General features: G+C 43.6%; 1 protein-coding gene across 1 annotated transcript; it reads right to left on the bottom strand.

The window, feature by feature from the left end:
* Positions 1-1,733: 1,733 nt before the first annotated feature.
* Positions 1,734-13,123, bottom strand: LOC110990590 (uncharacterized). Its single transcript, XM_022255665.2, has 5 exons — positions 12,516-13,123; positions 8,809-9,159; positions 6,649-8,513; positions 5,841-6,170; positions 1,734-5,527 (listed from the first exon to the last, which is right to left on the bottom strand). Exons 1-5 carry the CDS (start codon positions 12,835-12,837, stop codon positions 5,093-5,095), a joined length of 3,303 nt encoding a protein of 1,100 aa, XP_022111357.2. The 5' UTR covers positions 12,838-13,123; the 3' UTR covers positions 1,734-5,092.
* Positions 13,124-15,444: the final 2,321 nt, after the last annotated feature.

The raw sequence follows: 15,444 nt of genomic DNA, 5'->3' as shown, positions 1-15,444 counted from the left end.
GATATTCAACAAGGCTAACAAAAGCTTGCCCCAATCAAACCACACCACTGAAAGCTGATGCCCCCATAAGATGCTGGTGCCCCCCTTATGCCCTTCACTAGTAAATTTCTAACTACACCACTGACTAGGAAAATTGCTCCCTCTCTTGCTTCAGCTCGGAGCTCACAGGAAAGACCATCTTTGCACATTATGAACATCCCTATAAAATGTGAATCCTCATTATCTTGTGTTTGTGATTCCTTTTTGAAAGAGAGGCGGATATTGATTCTTTTTTTAACAGAAATGGTCACAGTGTTCCCAGGGAAGTGACAGAATTGCATTCTCATGAGGAATTCTGTCATTTTCATGGTATGAGAACTATAATTATGAAGGCACGAAGTTACCACATTCAAACTTAGTAGTGTTTCCAGCGAGAGGCAAGGAGTTAACCCCCCCCCCCGGCATATTGTGTACTTTTTTTGAGAAATGAAAAGCGCCAGCACGTTAGAAACATTACTGTCAGCTGTTTTGGGGAGAGGTTTCCTTAATACGTGCACGAAAACATTTGGATGGTCGTTTTTAGAAACAAAGAAATCCCTTCAGCCCCCACCCCCACTTCAAGACCTGCACAGGCCACTGCTTTTAGTGGCTTGCTGGCGTATACGGCTTTTCAATCTAATGACCTATCGCTCACAAAGTGGCTGGTTACTGAGTTATGCACGGATCTGGCAAAAGTGAATCCTTGGTTGAATTTCTTTTAGCAGAGATTCAGTAGGCTTACTTTCGGCAAACATGTGAGGCCTTTGTGCCAAGTGTTAACATTATCTCGAGTTTCGATCACGCGGTGGAGCCACGGTGGATCTTGAACCAAATTTCTGGAAAAGCGATTTTTTTCGGCGGAGGGGTGGGTGGAGACTTTAGTTTAGGGGGGTTTGAACACGTTTTGAAGGAAGGGAGATAGAAAAGTGGAAAGACGCCTTTCGTCATTTTGACACAAAGAACAAAACATGGCTCCTTTTTGCTGGTTGGCCGCCTTAACCCCTAATTCCCCAGTGCGTGGTACTGACTACCAAAACTGAATGAAAAGTAGAACCAACTGCAGGATCTCTCTGGAAACATCGGCTCACACCGTTTTATGAAATAAAGTTAAAATAAAATTGTGGGTGTGTAGTGATGTCACGGAGAAGCACCAGGTGTGTGAACTTCCACACACGCTCGAAACTGAACAATGGTGTACATTCTTGCCAACATTATTTTGTATGCTGAGTTTGTTATGGTTGTACTGTTGCAAGAAGATTGTACACATGTAGGTAATGTGTACAACACATGTAGGGTACCAGTGGAATCCGGGATTTTCACTCCACGTGCAGAAAAATTGTGAGTTTTGCCAAAGAGATAGTCTTTTGCTTCGACATGGCGCCGACATACATGACTCGTTTCTGAAGTTCGTGTCCCTCCCAAGGCCGCTACCATACGGACTTCCTCCAAAGAATCAAAAGGCTGTGCAATACCAAGCTAAGTACCAAGTCTATGATGACGCTAGTTAAAGTACTAAAAATAGATCTCTGCATGAGGAAAAGTAAGCACTGCACGTGCGTTCCACACGCGCATATGGTCTGGCAAATCGTCAAAAGGGTCATTATCTTACCTCAAAGCCAAATTCTTATTTTAAGCCGTTACCAGGTGACGCACCCCAACAGTGCGCATGTCACGTGTACAAGACCTCAAAATTAAGATAAACTCCGCTCCATCTATACAGTTATTTATATGACTGACACACAGATTCTTGTCCTTTAATTGGAGAAACTCACATTAATCATTATCGTTGCCATTCACACCAGGGCTCAAAAAAGCCCATTCGCCAATGGTGAATAGGACTGTATGGGGTCATCCTTCCATCCCGCGCCAATAACTTATGCCAGGTTCACCATTGCCAAATGTAAAGGGCATTATTTAAAAGAGTGACAATTTGCTAAAATTGAAAACAAACAAAACTGGTTCTCAACCCCTATTTGTGTCATTTGGAATCATTTTAAATTCCTTTTTCAAGACGAGGAGGATCTTTATGTCAGCTGTACAAAACAAATATTGAGTTGCTTTGAGTTGTGAAAATGATTAATTTATATATGATTATTGTGAAAATGAGAAAGGATATCGCTCGGTAAAGTCTGTACTTTTCCATTTCACTCAACTTTGCCTCGTGAAATGGAAAAATCCAGATTTTAACTTTGATATTCCTTCCATTCCACTCTGAGCCATTCGATACAGCACAACATCTATTCCATAAATCAGTCAAGAAAATAAGATATCTCGATTACAGGACACGCATTTGGATATATAAATATGACAATAAAAAACAGCAAACACCAGGAGTTCTTACTATTTCAGAATGCAAACTCAACATCCTAAAGTCACGTTTTCTTTCTTGTGCCCACAAAAATATACCTCAGTCTCGAAATAAATCTTTTTTATTTTTAAAATGCTCTGCTCAAAAACGAATATCACATGTCAGGACACGTGCACGCTTTCAGCCAATCACATAACTTCAGTTTTAAATCAAAGCTTTCTGAGGTAAAGGTGAAGAATGAAAACATATTGTTTACCACTGTTTTAAGGGCGTAAAAGCTAACAGATTCACGTTTGAACACAATTAGGTTTGATTTCTGTCATTTCATTCTTCTGAAAGCGAAAGTTGTCGATAAATCATTCTGAATTTTTTCTTCGTCGTAGACACAATAGATAACAGTGTAGAAAACTTAAGTGAGAAGTCAGCCTGTCATTCTCTCAATCCAAATGATAAGTCAACTGAGGCCTTCCTGTCGACAGGATTTGTTAAGTATTTAAAACCGACAGGCGTCCAACATGGATGGGATATTCAACATTATTTTATGTACCGTTAAAATGGGGTGTTTTGGGCATTACTTCAAGGTTTTTGGTGTAAATAATTAACAATATGACAAAACAATATGACATAACAATATGATTAAAATTGAAGAACATTACTAAACTGGATATTTTACTTAAAAAGCCAAATATACAGGGTGACTTTAAAAGGAAACCGATATAATTTTGTTTGTTTCTTGAATGCGATTATTTTTTTGTAAATGGTAACCATCCTAGCTCTGTTATGTCATGACGTCCTCATTTACATGACACCAAGAAATCCAACTTTCAGTCACAGATGACTGCACGAAGTTGTTTAATGGACCAAGTCAAAATGGCTTTGCACCAAATTGCTGTTTTGGTGTTAAATTCATACCGTCCAGAGATGGCTTTTGTCAGAATTACGTACTGTTAGCTGGGATGTCCAAAGTGTATTATACCAATTTAAAAGCGATGAAAACAAGGGAAGAAGTTTTCGTTGAAAGAAATGCGGGGGGGGGGGGCATATTGAAGGTCACTGGGGGTTAAGCTGCAGCAGGAATAAGCCCCTAACTGCGGTTGTCTTTGAATTAATGATTTTGGCAGTGTACGGTAATTACTGCTTTTTTTTTTTTAGAAACGCTTCCCGCTTTGCAAACTGGTGATGCATCCGGTGCAAAGCCATTACTGACACGGTCCATTAAGCCAGTTTGGGCTTAGTCATGTGTGACGGACAAGTTGTTTTCTTGATGTCATAAGAAAGAGGACATCATACTGAAACAGATATTTATCATTTACAAAACTAATCAGTTAAATTCAAGAAACGGATTAATTAATCAGTCGGTTTCCTGTATAGAAACAGGGAACATTTTTCACCTGTTTTCATGCTATAGTTTAAAAGTATTTGAGAAAAAAATTGCCAATTGCCAGTTCATAATTATATTTGGGGCGATGTGTTCTCTATACATGAATACAACTTCAACAAACTAGAGCAGCCGCTATTACGGAAGTTTTAAAAAGGCATATTATGAAGGACCGTCAATTTTCCCTTTTTGTGTTTAAGTTTCGCGCAAGCCTATAGCCACTCTATTTTCGTAGTTTGAACTGCGCATGCGTGTTCTCATAGCACTCTCAGACTTGTAACTTTGTTTTCGACGGCTACCCTGTACAGAGAACTCTCCGATATCCAAAAAATATTGTAAACAATGTAAAAAGTTCAGAGAAATTCAGATACTGATTAGCCTAATTTTCAAATGTACAATAACATAATAATTATTTTAATACATTATTAAAATTGTTTAATTGCACTTTTTAAAATACTCTCTCTTTTTACCCTTTTGTTCGATTTATGCATCTACATTTATTCTGTACACATATAATTATGTAGTATGCAAGTTCCAAGTAATGGACTTGAAACCTGGCAGAAACGCACAATCCAAATCCAGTTACATTTTGTCATAGCTCAAGAGGATTTGTCAAGAACCTCGTTGATTCCAGCGACATATCTGAGATGCCTGCATTGAAAAAGCTTGACGAAGATCAGGGCTGTTTCACAATCAAAAAGGTTTGTACTAACAAAACAGCTGAAATTTTAACTGTTATTATCGGGAGATGTGATGCAACCGTTACACTACCGTATAAACAGTCTGCATTGAGGCTAAATCACGCACTTAACATAACATTTATTTCCAACGTACGCATGGAAATTGCACCGCTGGTGTTATTTTGGAGCCCCTATATTTTATCGTCGTCTTGATTTACACTGAGTTTAATCAAGTTGGCGATGGTTATTCCGAGCATGCCATGTTCTGACCGCTTCAACCCCGAATCCAAACGTTTTGTGGTTTAACTGAAAAACTGAAGGGTACTTTGCACGCAAGAGTGAATGTTTGCCGTCTATCCGGTTCGTACGTGACTTCGTCATACAAGCAGATGCACTGCTGATTGCAGGCTCCCGTTAGACAAACACGGTTGAACAAGTTGTGGGTTAACTGTCGGTTCCATGTCGCCTAACTGTATGTGCAGTGGGCGTGGTTTAAATGAAATGACGTCATACATAATATGAACCGGATAGAGGCTTTGCGTGGTAGCCATCTTGCAGAGCAGTTCTTTGGTCCACAGGGAAGCATCCTTTGTGCAAACCCTGTGGAACAAAAAGCACTGGCCTATAAGATGGCAGCCATGCAAACGCCAAGTATGGGGAGGGGAGGTTCGGGAATGTCTGGTGAAACGTCGCTGGATTCGTCTCAACTTAGCGCGCAGTCTGAGCAAAATTCAGCGATCCCGACACGCTCAGATCCAGGGATCGGTCTGTCTGGTCCCCGCCTTGCTGCGCCTCCGTGTCGCTGTGCACGATCTGCCCGGACGAGGACATGACCAGTACGTTGCCCACGTGCATGCCAAGCTCCTTCCCGTTGCGCACCACCTCGGTTACGTCCTGGTCGTCGTTGAGGATCTGGTCTCCGCAGACGATGTACATGCGGTCGGCACTGAGATTCTTGCGGCGCGCCAGGAGCTGCTTGAGCTGCTGCACAGTGGCCCCTGGCTCCACGTCCAGGCCGATGTCGGTGTTGGTGGCGTGCATCTTGATGACGAGGGAGCAACTGACGAGTAGAACAGTGCCCTCTTCGATGTTGTAATGAGCGAGAGTGCGGTGATCCTCCAGCTGCTTGCCTCTATATGATATCTGGGAACAAAAACCAATAAGAAAAACATTTTCATCAGACTTTGGCTCGGTTAATTTAAGCGATGCAAGGCCCATACTTCTGGTTATCTTTTGATACTTTAGAGCTTTTCCTTACCCTCCATTTTCATTGCCGTGCAAGAAAACTTTACTGTCAAAGGTTATTACTTTGCCTGTATAGAATTTTCATTGAATACGCGCCGATATGCAAGAGACGTTTTCAGCTATGCTTAATGTCTTGGTGTTTCAGCGGATCTCTGGCCAGACACAAACACCCTTCTAGAGACAGGTTTAAAAGCACATTCTGGAGACGCACCTTCATGTTGTCGAGTGGCAGCTTGGTCTTCTCGAAGATGTTAGCTTTGATGTTGGCTATGGTGTTGACTTCGTCGGCTGTGATGGCCAGCTGCTGGTTGCTGGACAGCTGCGCAATCACCGTGAAGCGCAACCTCAGATCCAAGGTGGCGTTCTTGCGGATGGAGTAGAGCTGCAGAGGGGCGTGGTTCTCCAGGAGCACTTCCTTGTAGGCTAGCAGCTGCTGGTGGGGCGGGGTGCCGGTGTACTTGTAGATGCGCGTCTTGGCCAGGGCCACGGTGTCCTCCTGCGAGAACTCGATGGTGTGGGTAGGGCCGTTGCAGCTCCGTACCTAAGTTGAACCCGACAAGTGGCGAAAAACTTGTCAACGTCCGTATTACATCCTGTTTCTTTAAATTCCACTTTTTTTAGGGTAAGTTATCTGGGAAAACTCAAAATTATTTTACATGGACAGTAGTCTATTTATCGGAAAATGTGCGTGTTTCTAGCTAGCTTTCAACAAACGAATTATGTAAAAAACGATTTTTGAACGAGAGGGATTCTTGAAAACTTCATTTCATGTTTTGAAGTACATTCCATTGTATAGCTTCTCGTTTTTGTGTCCTTCCTGACCCAAGTTCTTTGCTCCATCTTTATAAAAAGCTCGAAATTTATCTATTCCTAAAATGGCAACTTGACTCAAGTTCCACATTCAAAAAAGGAAACATAGAATTTAAACCTTTTTACGGGCACCCCAACACTTTTCTGGAAGGGGTTGCGAATTGTTTCAAACTTTTTTCGACTAAAAGAAAGTTGCAGTGAAATTTTACCCTGAGTTTGAGAACGTCTCTTTCCTTTACTTGAGGTGCAGACAGTCTCAGTTCGATCTTTTGTAACCCTCCCGGGCTACTGCTGCTCGGTAGTGTCATGCTATCATCCAGTTGCTGTCCGTTCAGGAAGAGACTCTGCCAGCTGGCAGGTATCCCTTCCTCCGTCTCCAAGATGTTTTTGAAGGCCCCCACCGTCTGCAGCCCCGCAACCTTCATCTCGAAGGACGCCTTGCTGCCGCGTTTGGCGTAGCGGGCTCCCTTGAGCACCACTTCGTAGCCAAAAATCTCCGGCTCTGGGTCGGCGTCCAGCTGGAGGCTAACCTCGCTCGGGGGCACTGATTCGGCCTCGATGCGCTGACCGTCGTTATCATCGCCGGCCTCATCGCCGGCAACCTCCGCCTCCCGGCGCGCTCGCTCGGCCAACAGCATCTGTTTCTTCAGCTCCACCTCGCGGCGCTGCTGTTCCACTTCGATCCAGCTGAGGAGCTCCTCGCGTTTCTTCAGCTCTCCGTCTTTCTTGTCCAGCTCCTCCAACCGATCCGCAATCTCTTCTATTTTTTTCTGAGAGGGATAACTCAGGTGGAAGTACTCAGCCTCCCGGTTGAGTATTTCTTTATCTCGGCGAATCTGCTCCACCTCGATCATCCGCAAGGCGCGCTCCATCCTCTCCTGCGCCTGCAGACGATGGTCCAGGACATCTTGCAGGCTATCCAGCTCTTTCTTCTTGATCATTATTTCCTCTTCTCTTTGGTTGAGCTCCTCTTCTTTGATGTCCGCTTCGGATTTCATGTTACTCATTTCCTGGGATTTGTTCTCTAGCTCCGTCCCCCATTCTCGCAGCTCGGTTTCTGCATCCTGCACCTGTTTCTCTTTCTTGTCAATGCTTCTCTTCTGCTGGTGCAAGTCCTCCTCCTGCTCCTTGACTTGCAGCATCTTCACGTTGAGCCGTTTCTCTTTCTCTCTCAGTTTTTCCTCGCGTTGATTTAGGTTTTCGCCAATGATTTTGACGTCTTCTTCTGCCTGGGCGACGGACTGTTCTTTCTGCTTGAGTTGGGCTGCCGTCTTACGCTGAGATGCCTGCATCAGTTTTATCTGCTCCTCCAGACGAATGGTTTCCATTTCTCTGCGGCGCAAATCGATCTCCTTCTTTTTCAGGGCGCCCTCCTTTCGAGCAACTTCCTCTTCTCTCTCCGAGATCTGCGATTCGTTCATCTCCAGGTTGTTTTCTCTCTCCTTCATCCTCTCTTGGCGGACGTGGTACTCAGCGCTTCGCATGTCTTGTCTTTCTCCTCGACGAGCCGCATCGAAGCCCCTCTTCTCCAGTGAATCTTGCTGACGCCGCTGAAGTTGGTTGCGCTGCTTCTGCTCCTCCTCGCGTCGCCTCAGCTCTGCCTCCTTGGAGGCAAGGTACGTCTCCTTCTGCTCCAGAATGGACATGCGTCTTCGTATTTGGCCTTCCCACTTGCGTTGCTGGTCTTCGAGTTTCTTGCGCTCTGCTTCTGCCTCGGCGAGTCCGGTCTCCAGTAGCTGGCGTGCCTCGGCGGCCTGTTGCCGGGCTGCCTCGGCCTGCGAGACAGCAGCGTCCCGCTCCTCCTCAGACAGACGCAATTGAATTTTTAGCTTCTTGATGGCATTGTTGGCCTCGGCTGTCGCCTGAATGCATCTCTCCAACTGCAGGGACTGCTTCAGGCTGTCGCTTTGCGACTCGGTCAGATCCGACTGGAGATTTGTCAGGGACTTCATGACGTCGTTTGAGGGCCCCACACCAGCTGATTGGGGTGAGCCCCGCAGACTTCCGGGTGAGCCTGGCAGTGACGAGTGTTGGCTTCCAGCGCTGTGCTTACTACGACCTACGCTGGTACTACCTATGAAGAGACAGAAAGGCTACGAATTAAGTAAAAGGTCTCCATTGCTCTAGGGTGTCTAGAGGATTCTGTTGCGGATGTTGATTTTTGTTAGTAAGACAGGCCTATATCGAATTTACTTAATATACCTTCTTCATAGTATTGATACAAATTCAAAGGGGATTAGTGAAACGCGTGGATGCGTAAAATGCCCTTAAAAAGGGGTCCCCTGCTTTGCCTCTGAGGATAAAAAATAAATAGCACAAAAATAATAATTTTACTTTCATACATAAAACTTAAAGAAAGGTTGGCGTACTTTTGTGTGGTGGCACAACGATGTTCTTCAGCTGTTCCCAGAGTTGGTTGGACAGGTGCTGGAATGGTTCCCGTAGAATCTGCACCAGCTCGAAAAAGGGACCGTACTCGTTGATCTGCGGCAGAATGGCCTCAAACAGAATCTGCGCCTTGGCCTCGGCCTCGGGCTCCAGCTCCACCTGCCGCTTGGTGGCGCTAGAGAGTATCATCCGTTTGCCCGTACCGCCAGCCTCCAAGTGTTTGACCAGTCGTGTCGGGTCGGCGGCCACGTCGCTGATGAAACAGTTACGGCAGCTCTTGAACACGTCCGCGTAGCTGTCAGCCCTTGCACTAGATGGTTTCCGTTTGATATCTACACATGGTGAACAAAAAAGTCTTAAGGTCTGTTCATACAACGGCCGGATGTGAAACCAAGGCGAATTTGACGTCCAAAGAGATTTGCATCAAAATTTCGCTTTAAAGTAGCTCGAATATTTGCTCTGATGTCACAAATCGCGTCTGTGTTCACTTTGGCGCTTAGTGAGAAACGACCTTTACTCTCGGAATGATCTGTCCAGATCCCCTCGTAAGCTGCACGAAAAGGCCTGGGATTTACTTAAGTTTAATAGGTAGTGTCGTGTCAATTCCACGGAAAGTGGAAATTTGCCATTCTGTGACAAAGCTTACTTTTACGCATGCATTTGAAGTCAAAAAGAGACTGTTTTACCAATGAACATGGAAGTAAAGGCTGGTTGTACTACTTATCATTTTGAATTCCATTTGCCCCTTTTCATTTATGAATTATGAATGATTAGACCTAAGAGGTTTCTAATGGAGAGTAGTTTCCAATTTTGCGTGCAACCGCTCATTTCCATGTTTTGCATTCCTGGGCAGAACCAATTAACATAATTGGTTTTCAATAAACATCGAATGGTGATCAACGAGAGTGTGCAATATCCGTGGCACAGTGGCCGATCCAATAAGCAGTGGTCACTGAAAGAATTATTTTCATCTCAATCGTCAAAATATCTTGTGTAGACGTCAAATACCGTGTACTCCTTCTCATTAGGTTTAGTGAATATTCTTTGGGTGCAATCCTTAATAAGCTCATTGCTAGAGAGGGTCACCAACTGGGGGTAAGGGTCAGCGACTTGACAGTTGAAACAAAACCTATGGCAATGTGTTAACCGTGAATTTATTCAACAACAGTGACAGAGATTGTTGCAAGTTATTAATTAAAATTAGCAACGTGGACCACTTTGTTGTGAAATAACCAATTTTACTTCAACATCTCCTTCAACGATCACAAAATGTGACTCCATGGATATTTTGTATAAGGAAAGTTACACAACTTAAGATCCGCGCGTCATAAATTCTTGGAAGGGTAATTGTAAATAGCAAATTTCTTCATCGAGAAAGCCCTGCATATAGTGTTATAATGAATCGCCTTGAGGCAAGGGCGGTCGGGGTCAATATCTGTGACTGCAGAGCGGGAGAACTCGACTCCATGGGCTGCGGCAAGATCGTACGCGTGGGAACAAGGCTGAATGGCAAATCACACTTTATGGTCCGACTGAACTAGTGCGCGCTCGATACTATGACGTAGTACGTGTGCGTGGGCCCATGGGCATGCGTGCATCAGACGGCTTTCATCTGTTATCTAAGGGTGTGTGTTTTACTTACGTAATGACTCCTAATAGAATAAAATCGTTAATTTACACTCAACACCACGAAATTCTTACAAAAGCATGCAGCAAAGCTTCAAACCGATCTCTCACCAAACATCTAAACCTCTGTTGCCGGCTTTTCGTCCGCAAAATAACGCGTTTTTGGCTTTCTAAAATCAATCAAGTTTTAGCGCTCCGTCGTTTTCATTTCTCATATTGCATTCGGGATGACCCAAGCTACAGGAAAAGTAAAATGGCATTGCAGATCAATTATATCCAGAAAATGTGCTGACCTCATGAAAGCGGAGGGGAGATGACTGATTACACTAGCCAAAGTATGTTTTGTGCCACTTAATTTATTTTGTCGTGCAAGTGAATTTAACGGTCCAGGATTATTCGAACTTAAAGCATGTCTCCGTTTCGGCGCCCGTAAACCTTAGTTTCAAAAAAATAACGATTGTGCTGGAATTTTTTTTATTTGCATTACCGAAGCTGTTGCACCACAGGTTTGCAAGCTAAGTTGCATGCTTATGACGGTTAATTTTTCCCATTCATCACTGGAGGTCGGAGCAACAGGTTGGAGACCGTAAATACCGCAACATGTCCATCGTCTCTCCGGTCTCCACATTAAAAATAAACAGTACCCGAGGAGAATAAGTGATTTACAGATTTCAGGGGGAAAAAAGATAAGCTTTAATTTCCAAGAAGTTGGGATAGTGTTGCGAGAGCCATGACTGTGATTAATTAACAGGTTACTGTAGATCTATGCTGCCGCATATACGAAAGTACAAATTTGACTTAAAATTAATAGAGCCTGAAAGTATAAGGGCACGCAGTGAGCTTCCGGAACCCTCGCGCAGTCCGCCCATGGTACCAAGGTACCAAGTTGCGGGGTTTGATGTCCTTTTTAATTTTTTTTTTTTTTAGGAGCATGACCTCCGAACCCCTATATAGCCCCATTCCCCAATAATCCTGGGCACGCCCTACTGATACATTATATATGTAGTGTAATGCATCATGCGGTTTTCGATCCAGAGGATAATATGTTCTATGCATGTTGATACTCCGACATGTACACGTATGTATGTGCGCGCACAACCAGGCAGTTGCGTGTAATTTTTTTTTTGAAAGATCAATCAGTTTTCTTTTCTTTCTTTTTTAATTGGTCAGTTTAAACATTCGTATTAAACTGCTCGAGACTGTTTCAGGGGAACAAACTTTAAAATGACACAACTTACTTCCCGAGAAGAATATTTTGTTCAAATTATTTAATTGAAAAGCCCACTTTTTGAGCCAGCACAGTAAAAACAACATAGAAGGAAAAGTGGTATGTTGTAAGACGATTTGCAAAGTTTCTCAGATAATTCGTAAAAAGCCATTTCCACGGGTGTACTTTCTCATAGTTTATTACATTATTTTTCATTTTGTAACTGGAGCTAAACCAGACTATCAAATGAAAAAAAGTCAGTTTGGGGCCATATTTGGAATATTTCTGTTTCAAGTCGGAAATGTGGATATCACATTCAAAAACCAGACTTAATATTACGATTAAGGTATGTAAAAATGATGAAATGCCATTTCCAATTAAACCGAAATGATTCCAGCATCGTTCTTCATTGATTATCCGTGGGAACTCTCACGCGTAGTTAAAAAAAAGAAGACCTCGCTCAATAAGGTCAACTATAACAGTAATGAATTCACAAACGTACCTGTCGTGATGAACCTCAAATTAAACTAAAGATCAATGGGGGATATCAGTGAAGGAGTTCTATTCGCAAACAGCTGTCTTTGTGTTAATCCGTATACGCGTCAAGAGCGACTCTCGGCATATTTAATCCTTAATTACGTCATTGTTGGCTCCCCAAAATATGAAAATTGATAACAAATATATTTTGCTAAAAATTTTCTTTCCTTTATGACATTGTCGAGCATCCATAAACAGTATTTCAATCTTTTGAACTTGTTGGGTTTCCGGATATTTTAAAGACAATCCATCTCAAGGTTTCTTGTTTTTTTGTCTTCGACATTTTTCACTGAGCCCTTGAAATCAACGCGTACTCACCCCCTGCTGTTTTAGTCTTGCGCTTGGGGCCGGCGCTGGGTCGCTCCTCGGGTTTCAACAGTTGCTGTGCCAGCTTGTCGTGTCCTTGCTCTCGGAGTGTTTCACAGAAAGCCTCGTAGTTGCTGGTCTTGGAGATCTTCATCACATCCATAAGCTTGTTGGCCTTGTCCTTGTTCGTCCGCTGCTTCAGGATTAGGTCGCGGATCTCTTCGCTGATGCTGCCCCTCTCGTACAGCTCCCGGGCCACCTTCTCGGCGTCGACCGTCTGGCCCACCTCCTCCTTGAAGGACTCCAGTAACTTTCTGCGAGTCGAACGATCCATCTCCCCGCCAATTTCTGTCTAAGGAATTCCGATCTCTTCAGAAGACACGCCCTTTATACGCTACTCCCAAATGAGACAATTCGGGCGGTTGCGTATACTTTGTCAAAAATAAGGATATTTTGTCTCCGCTAACAGACAAACACCTACAAGCTCCGTCCACTGTGGAACCAGAGAGCAAAATGGTGATGCTGGCCTTTTGTTACCAATTTTTATGCATCTGGTCCCCATGGCAACGTAACCAAGCAGCCCGTTATCATCGCTGTTATTATTTCCCCCGCGGTGGAGGGACTGAACGTCTGGTGGTAGGCAGAACCATCCAATCAATATCAAGGTTGTTGGGTGATGCACAACGTCAGCCGGACGGTCGTTTAATACACGCACTGCACGCACTGCCGTGACTATCTATAAAGCAATCCAACCAAACAATGACCCATTGTGTTTTGGAAGAGCTTCTCCGATTCGTAGAAGCATGGAATATAACGCTGCGTCATTTGTACATTTTAAGAGAATATCAGGTTTAACCGAGGAAGACATCAGTCAACATACACGACCTTTTCATGTGATATTAATATTCAAAAAATATAACAACCACTTCCATACAGCTCCACTCCCTTGGGTTTTCCACGAAGTACAAATTACTCTTAATACAGAAGCCGAAGACCACCATTACATTGTATACTATAGAAAACTATTTTCTCAGCTCCACGAATAGATTGCCAATAATTCATCGCATACCTTGACTCTTCTGTGAGCCGTGCAATATCATGCACATTCCCTTCTACCAAAGACATTGGTATATCCAGCGAGGGGGGGGGGGCGGGGCGCAAGATACCCCTGGAGAAGCTGCCATTTTTTTCGGGATTGATAGCTTCAATACTTCAGGAACAGGATTACTGCCTTTATTTTGGGGTTGACAAGGATTCTTTGACGGTTAAAAATTCCATACCCCGACTCAAAGCTCGATGCCAATGACTTCGCTGCACAAGACTCTCATTAAAATATTTTTCATACAAAAACGTTGCAAAGAAACTTCATCCTTTCATTTTGCATATTCTGGTTAAAACACAGTTAACTTGATGAAGTTCCCGAAGTTCCCGAACCTTCTGGTATACGTAAATTACATGCGGGGATAAATTTCGACACTGAAACTGCGAATGAAAGCTTCATTGCCTGCAAAACAGTTGACTGCACGGTGAACAATGATACCCCACCCCACAGGATGACCAGCGGCGTATCCAGTTTTGGTGGGTGGGTGTGTGTGTGTGTGGGGGGGGGGGCAAATTCAAAAGTGAATGTGGCTTTGGGCTCATTCAATATAATGCTGGGGGTGAAAAAGTTACAAAAGCTTTACAGTCCCTTGATTTAATCATTGGTTCACTTTATTTGCTGGTGATGTTTTCTTCGGGTGTTGGTGCTAATATTTGATAAACAAATATACTAGTTTCTTCCCTTTTCACCTATGAAATATTCTTTGATAAAGAAAAAAAATCGGGGGAGTGTTCCCCCTCCCCCCATACGCCATTGGGGATGACACTTGTTCTGTAGACGGCTGCAAAGGCCCAAACGACAAACTGCAAGTCTACACAATAATGGCCGTTGCCATGGGTAACTATTGTGCATTTCAGAGACAATATTGTCAATAGATCATTTCACTTCCTGTCCTCACATTAATGGCCACGATCCGTATACATGCATAAACGTCTAGCTTAGCTGTGAAAGACATAAACACGCTGTTCCACCCCCTCCCTCGGGACAAATAAGCTAGCACATGCAATATAATTTGTAAGGCGGGGATATTTTTAATTTACAGAGAATCAAGAGAATTACATCCCATATTCGAAAAATTTTCAATAGCCAACCTTCTACTTTTCACTCCAGTCATTTAGAAGTGATTAAGGATCGCGTCTAAACATGGCTATTGGCAGGATTTTTCCGGGGGTGGGGTGGGGTAGGGTGGGGAAACTCGGCAACTGCTCCCGGGGAAACTTCTCAGGGTAGGGGTATAATAGCACTCATCAGCAATGAAGTGATAAACCAACAACAGTGGAAAGGGGTTGATTTCGATTTTTTGGAATTCTTCAAGCAAAATGGTGATTTTTCATTCCCTTTTGGCTCTTTTTTTTCATTCTCTCTCCCATTTATCTCTCGCACTTTTTCAGGGGTGGTGTGTGCTGTTTTATTTTTTTAATTTTATAAAAAACATTACTCTCTGGGGACACACTACGTACTTTCCTAGTGGGCAAATGGTTTTTGAGAGGAGACTAGTCTTCAAGACTTCATGCTTTGTAGAAGCTTCCCCTTTTGGAAAGTGGGACTTTACTTCCCTTTACTTTACGTAAACAAAGGCGACCCACTCTGAGTACGTGACGTCAGCATGCGCGTGTGTGCCTGTTTCCCAATCGCCTGTAGACTTGGCTGAAAGTTCACGACTGGAAAACTGTGTACAAATCCTACAAGTGCCTTTCGCAACGTTTTGAACAATATGCCACTAGGACATCCTAGTGACATAGGACATGAGGGTGTTTACAGACGTGGATACGCATTTCTGGGACAGAATAAAGTGCATAGTTTTAAAAACTCCGAGGACATCCTCAGAGCACAACACTC

Source organism: Acanthaster planci, linkage group LG12, assembly GCF_054643075.1.
Source record: "Acanthaster planci isolate LZ-2023a linkage group LG12, COTS_SCS, whole genome shotgun sequence".
In the NCBI taxonomy this organism is placed as follows: Eukaryota; Metazoa; Echinodermata; class Asteroidea; order Valvatida; family Acanthasteridae; genus Acanthaster; species Acanthaster planci.
Note: the sequence above shows the minus strand (reverse complement) of the source record. Positions and strands in the feature narration are given on the sequence as shown.

What these genes read in the sequence shown, in the direction of transcription:
- LOC110990590 (XM_022255665.2), bottom strand. Translation starts at nt 12,837, where the DNA reads ATGGATCGTTCGACTCGCAGAAAGTTACTGGAGTCCTTCAAGGAGGAG. An exon ending in CGTTGTGCCACCACACAAAA is followed by an intron (nt 8,514 to 8,808) that starts GTACGCCAACCT and finishes GTCTCTTCATAG; the next exon opens with GTAGTACCAGCGTAGGTCGT. An exon ending in TGCCACTCGACAACATGAAG is followed by an intron (nt 5,528 to 5,840) that starts GTGCGTCTCCAG and finishes TTTTGTTCCCAG; the next exon opens with ATATCATATAGAGGCAAGCA.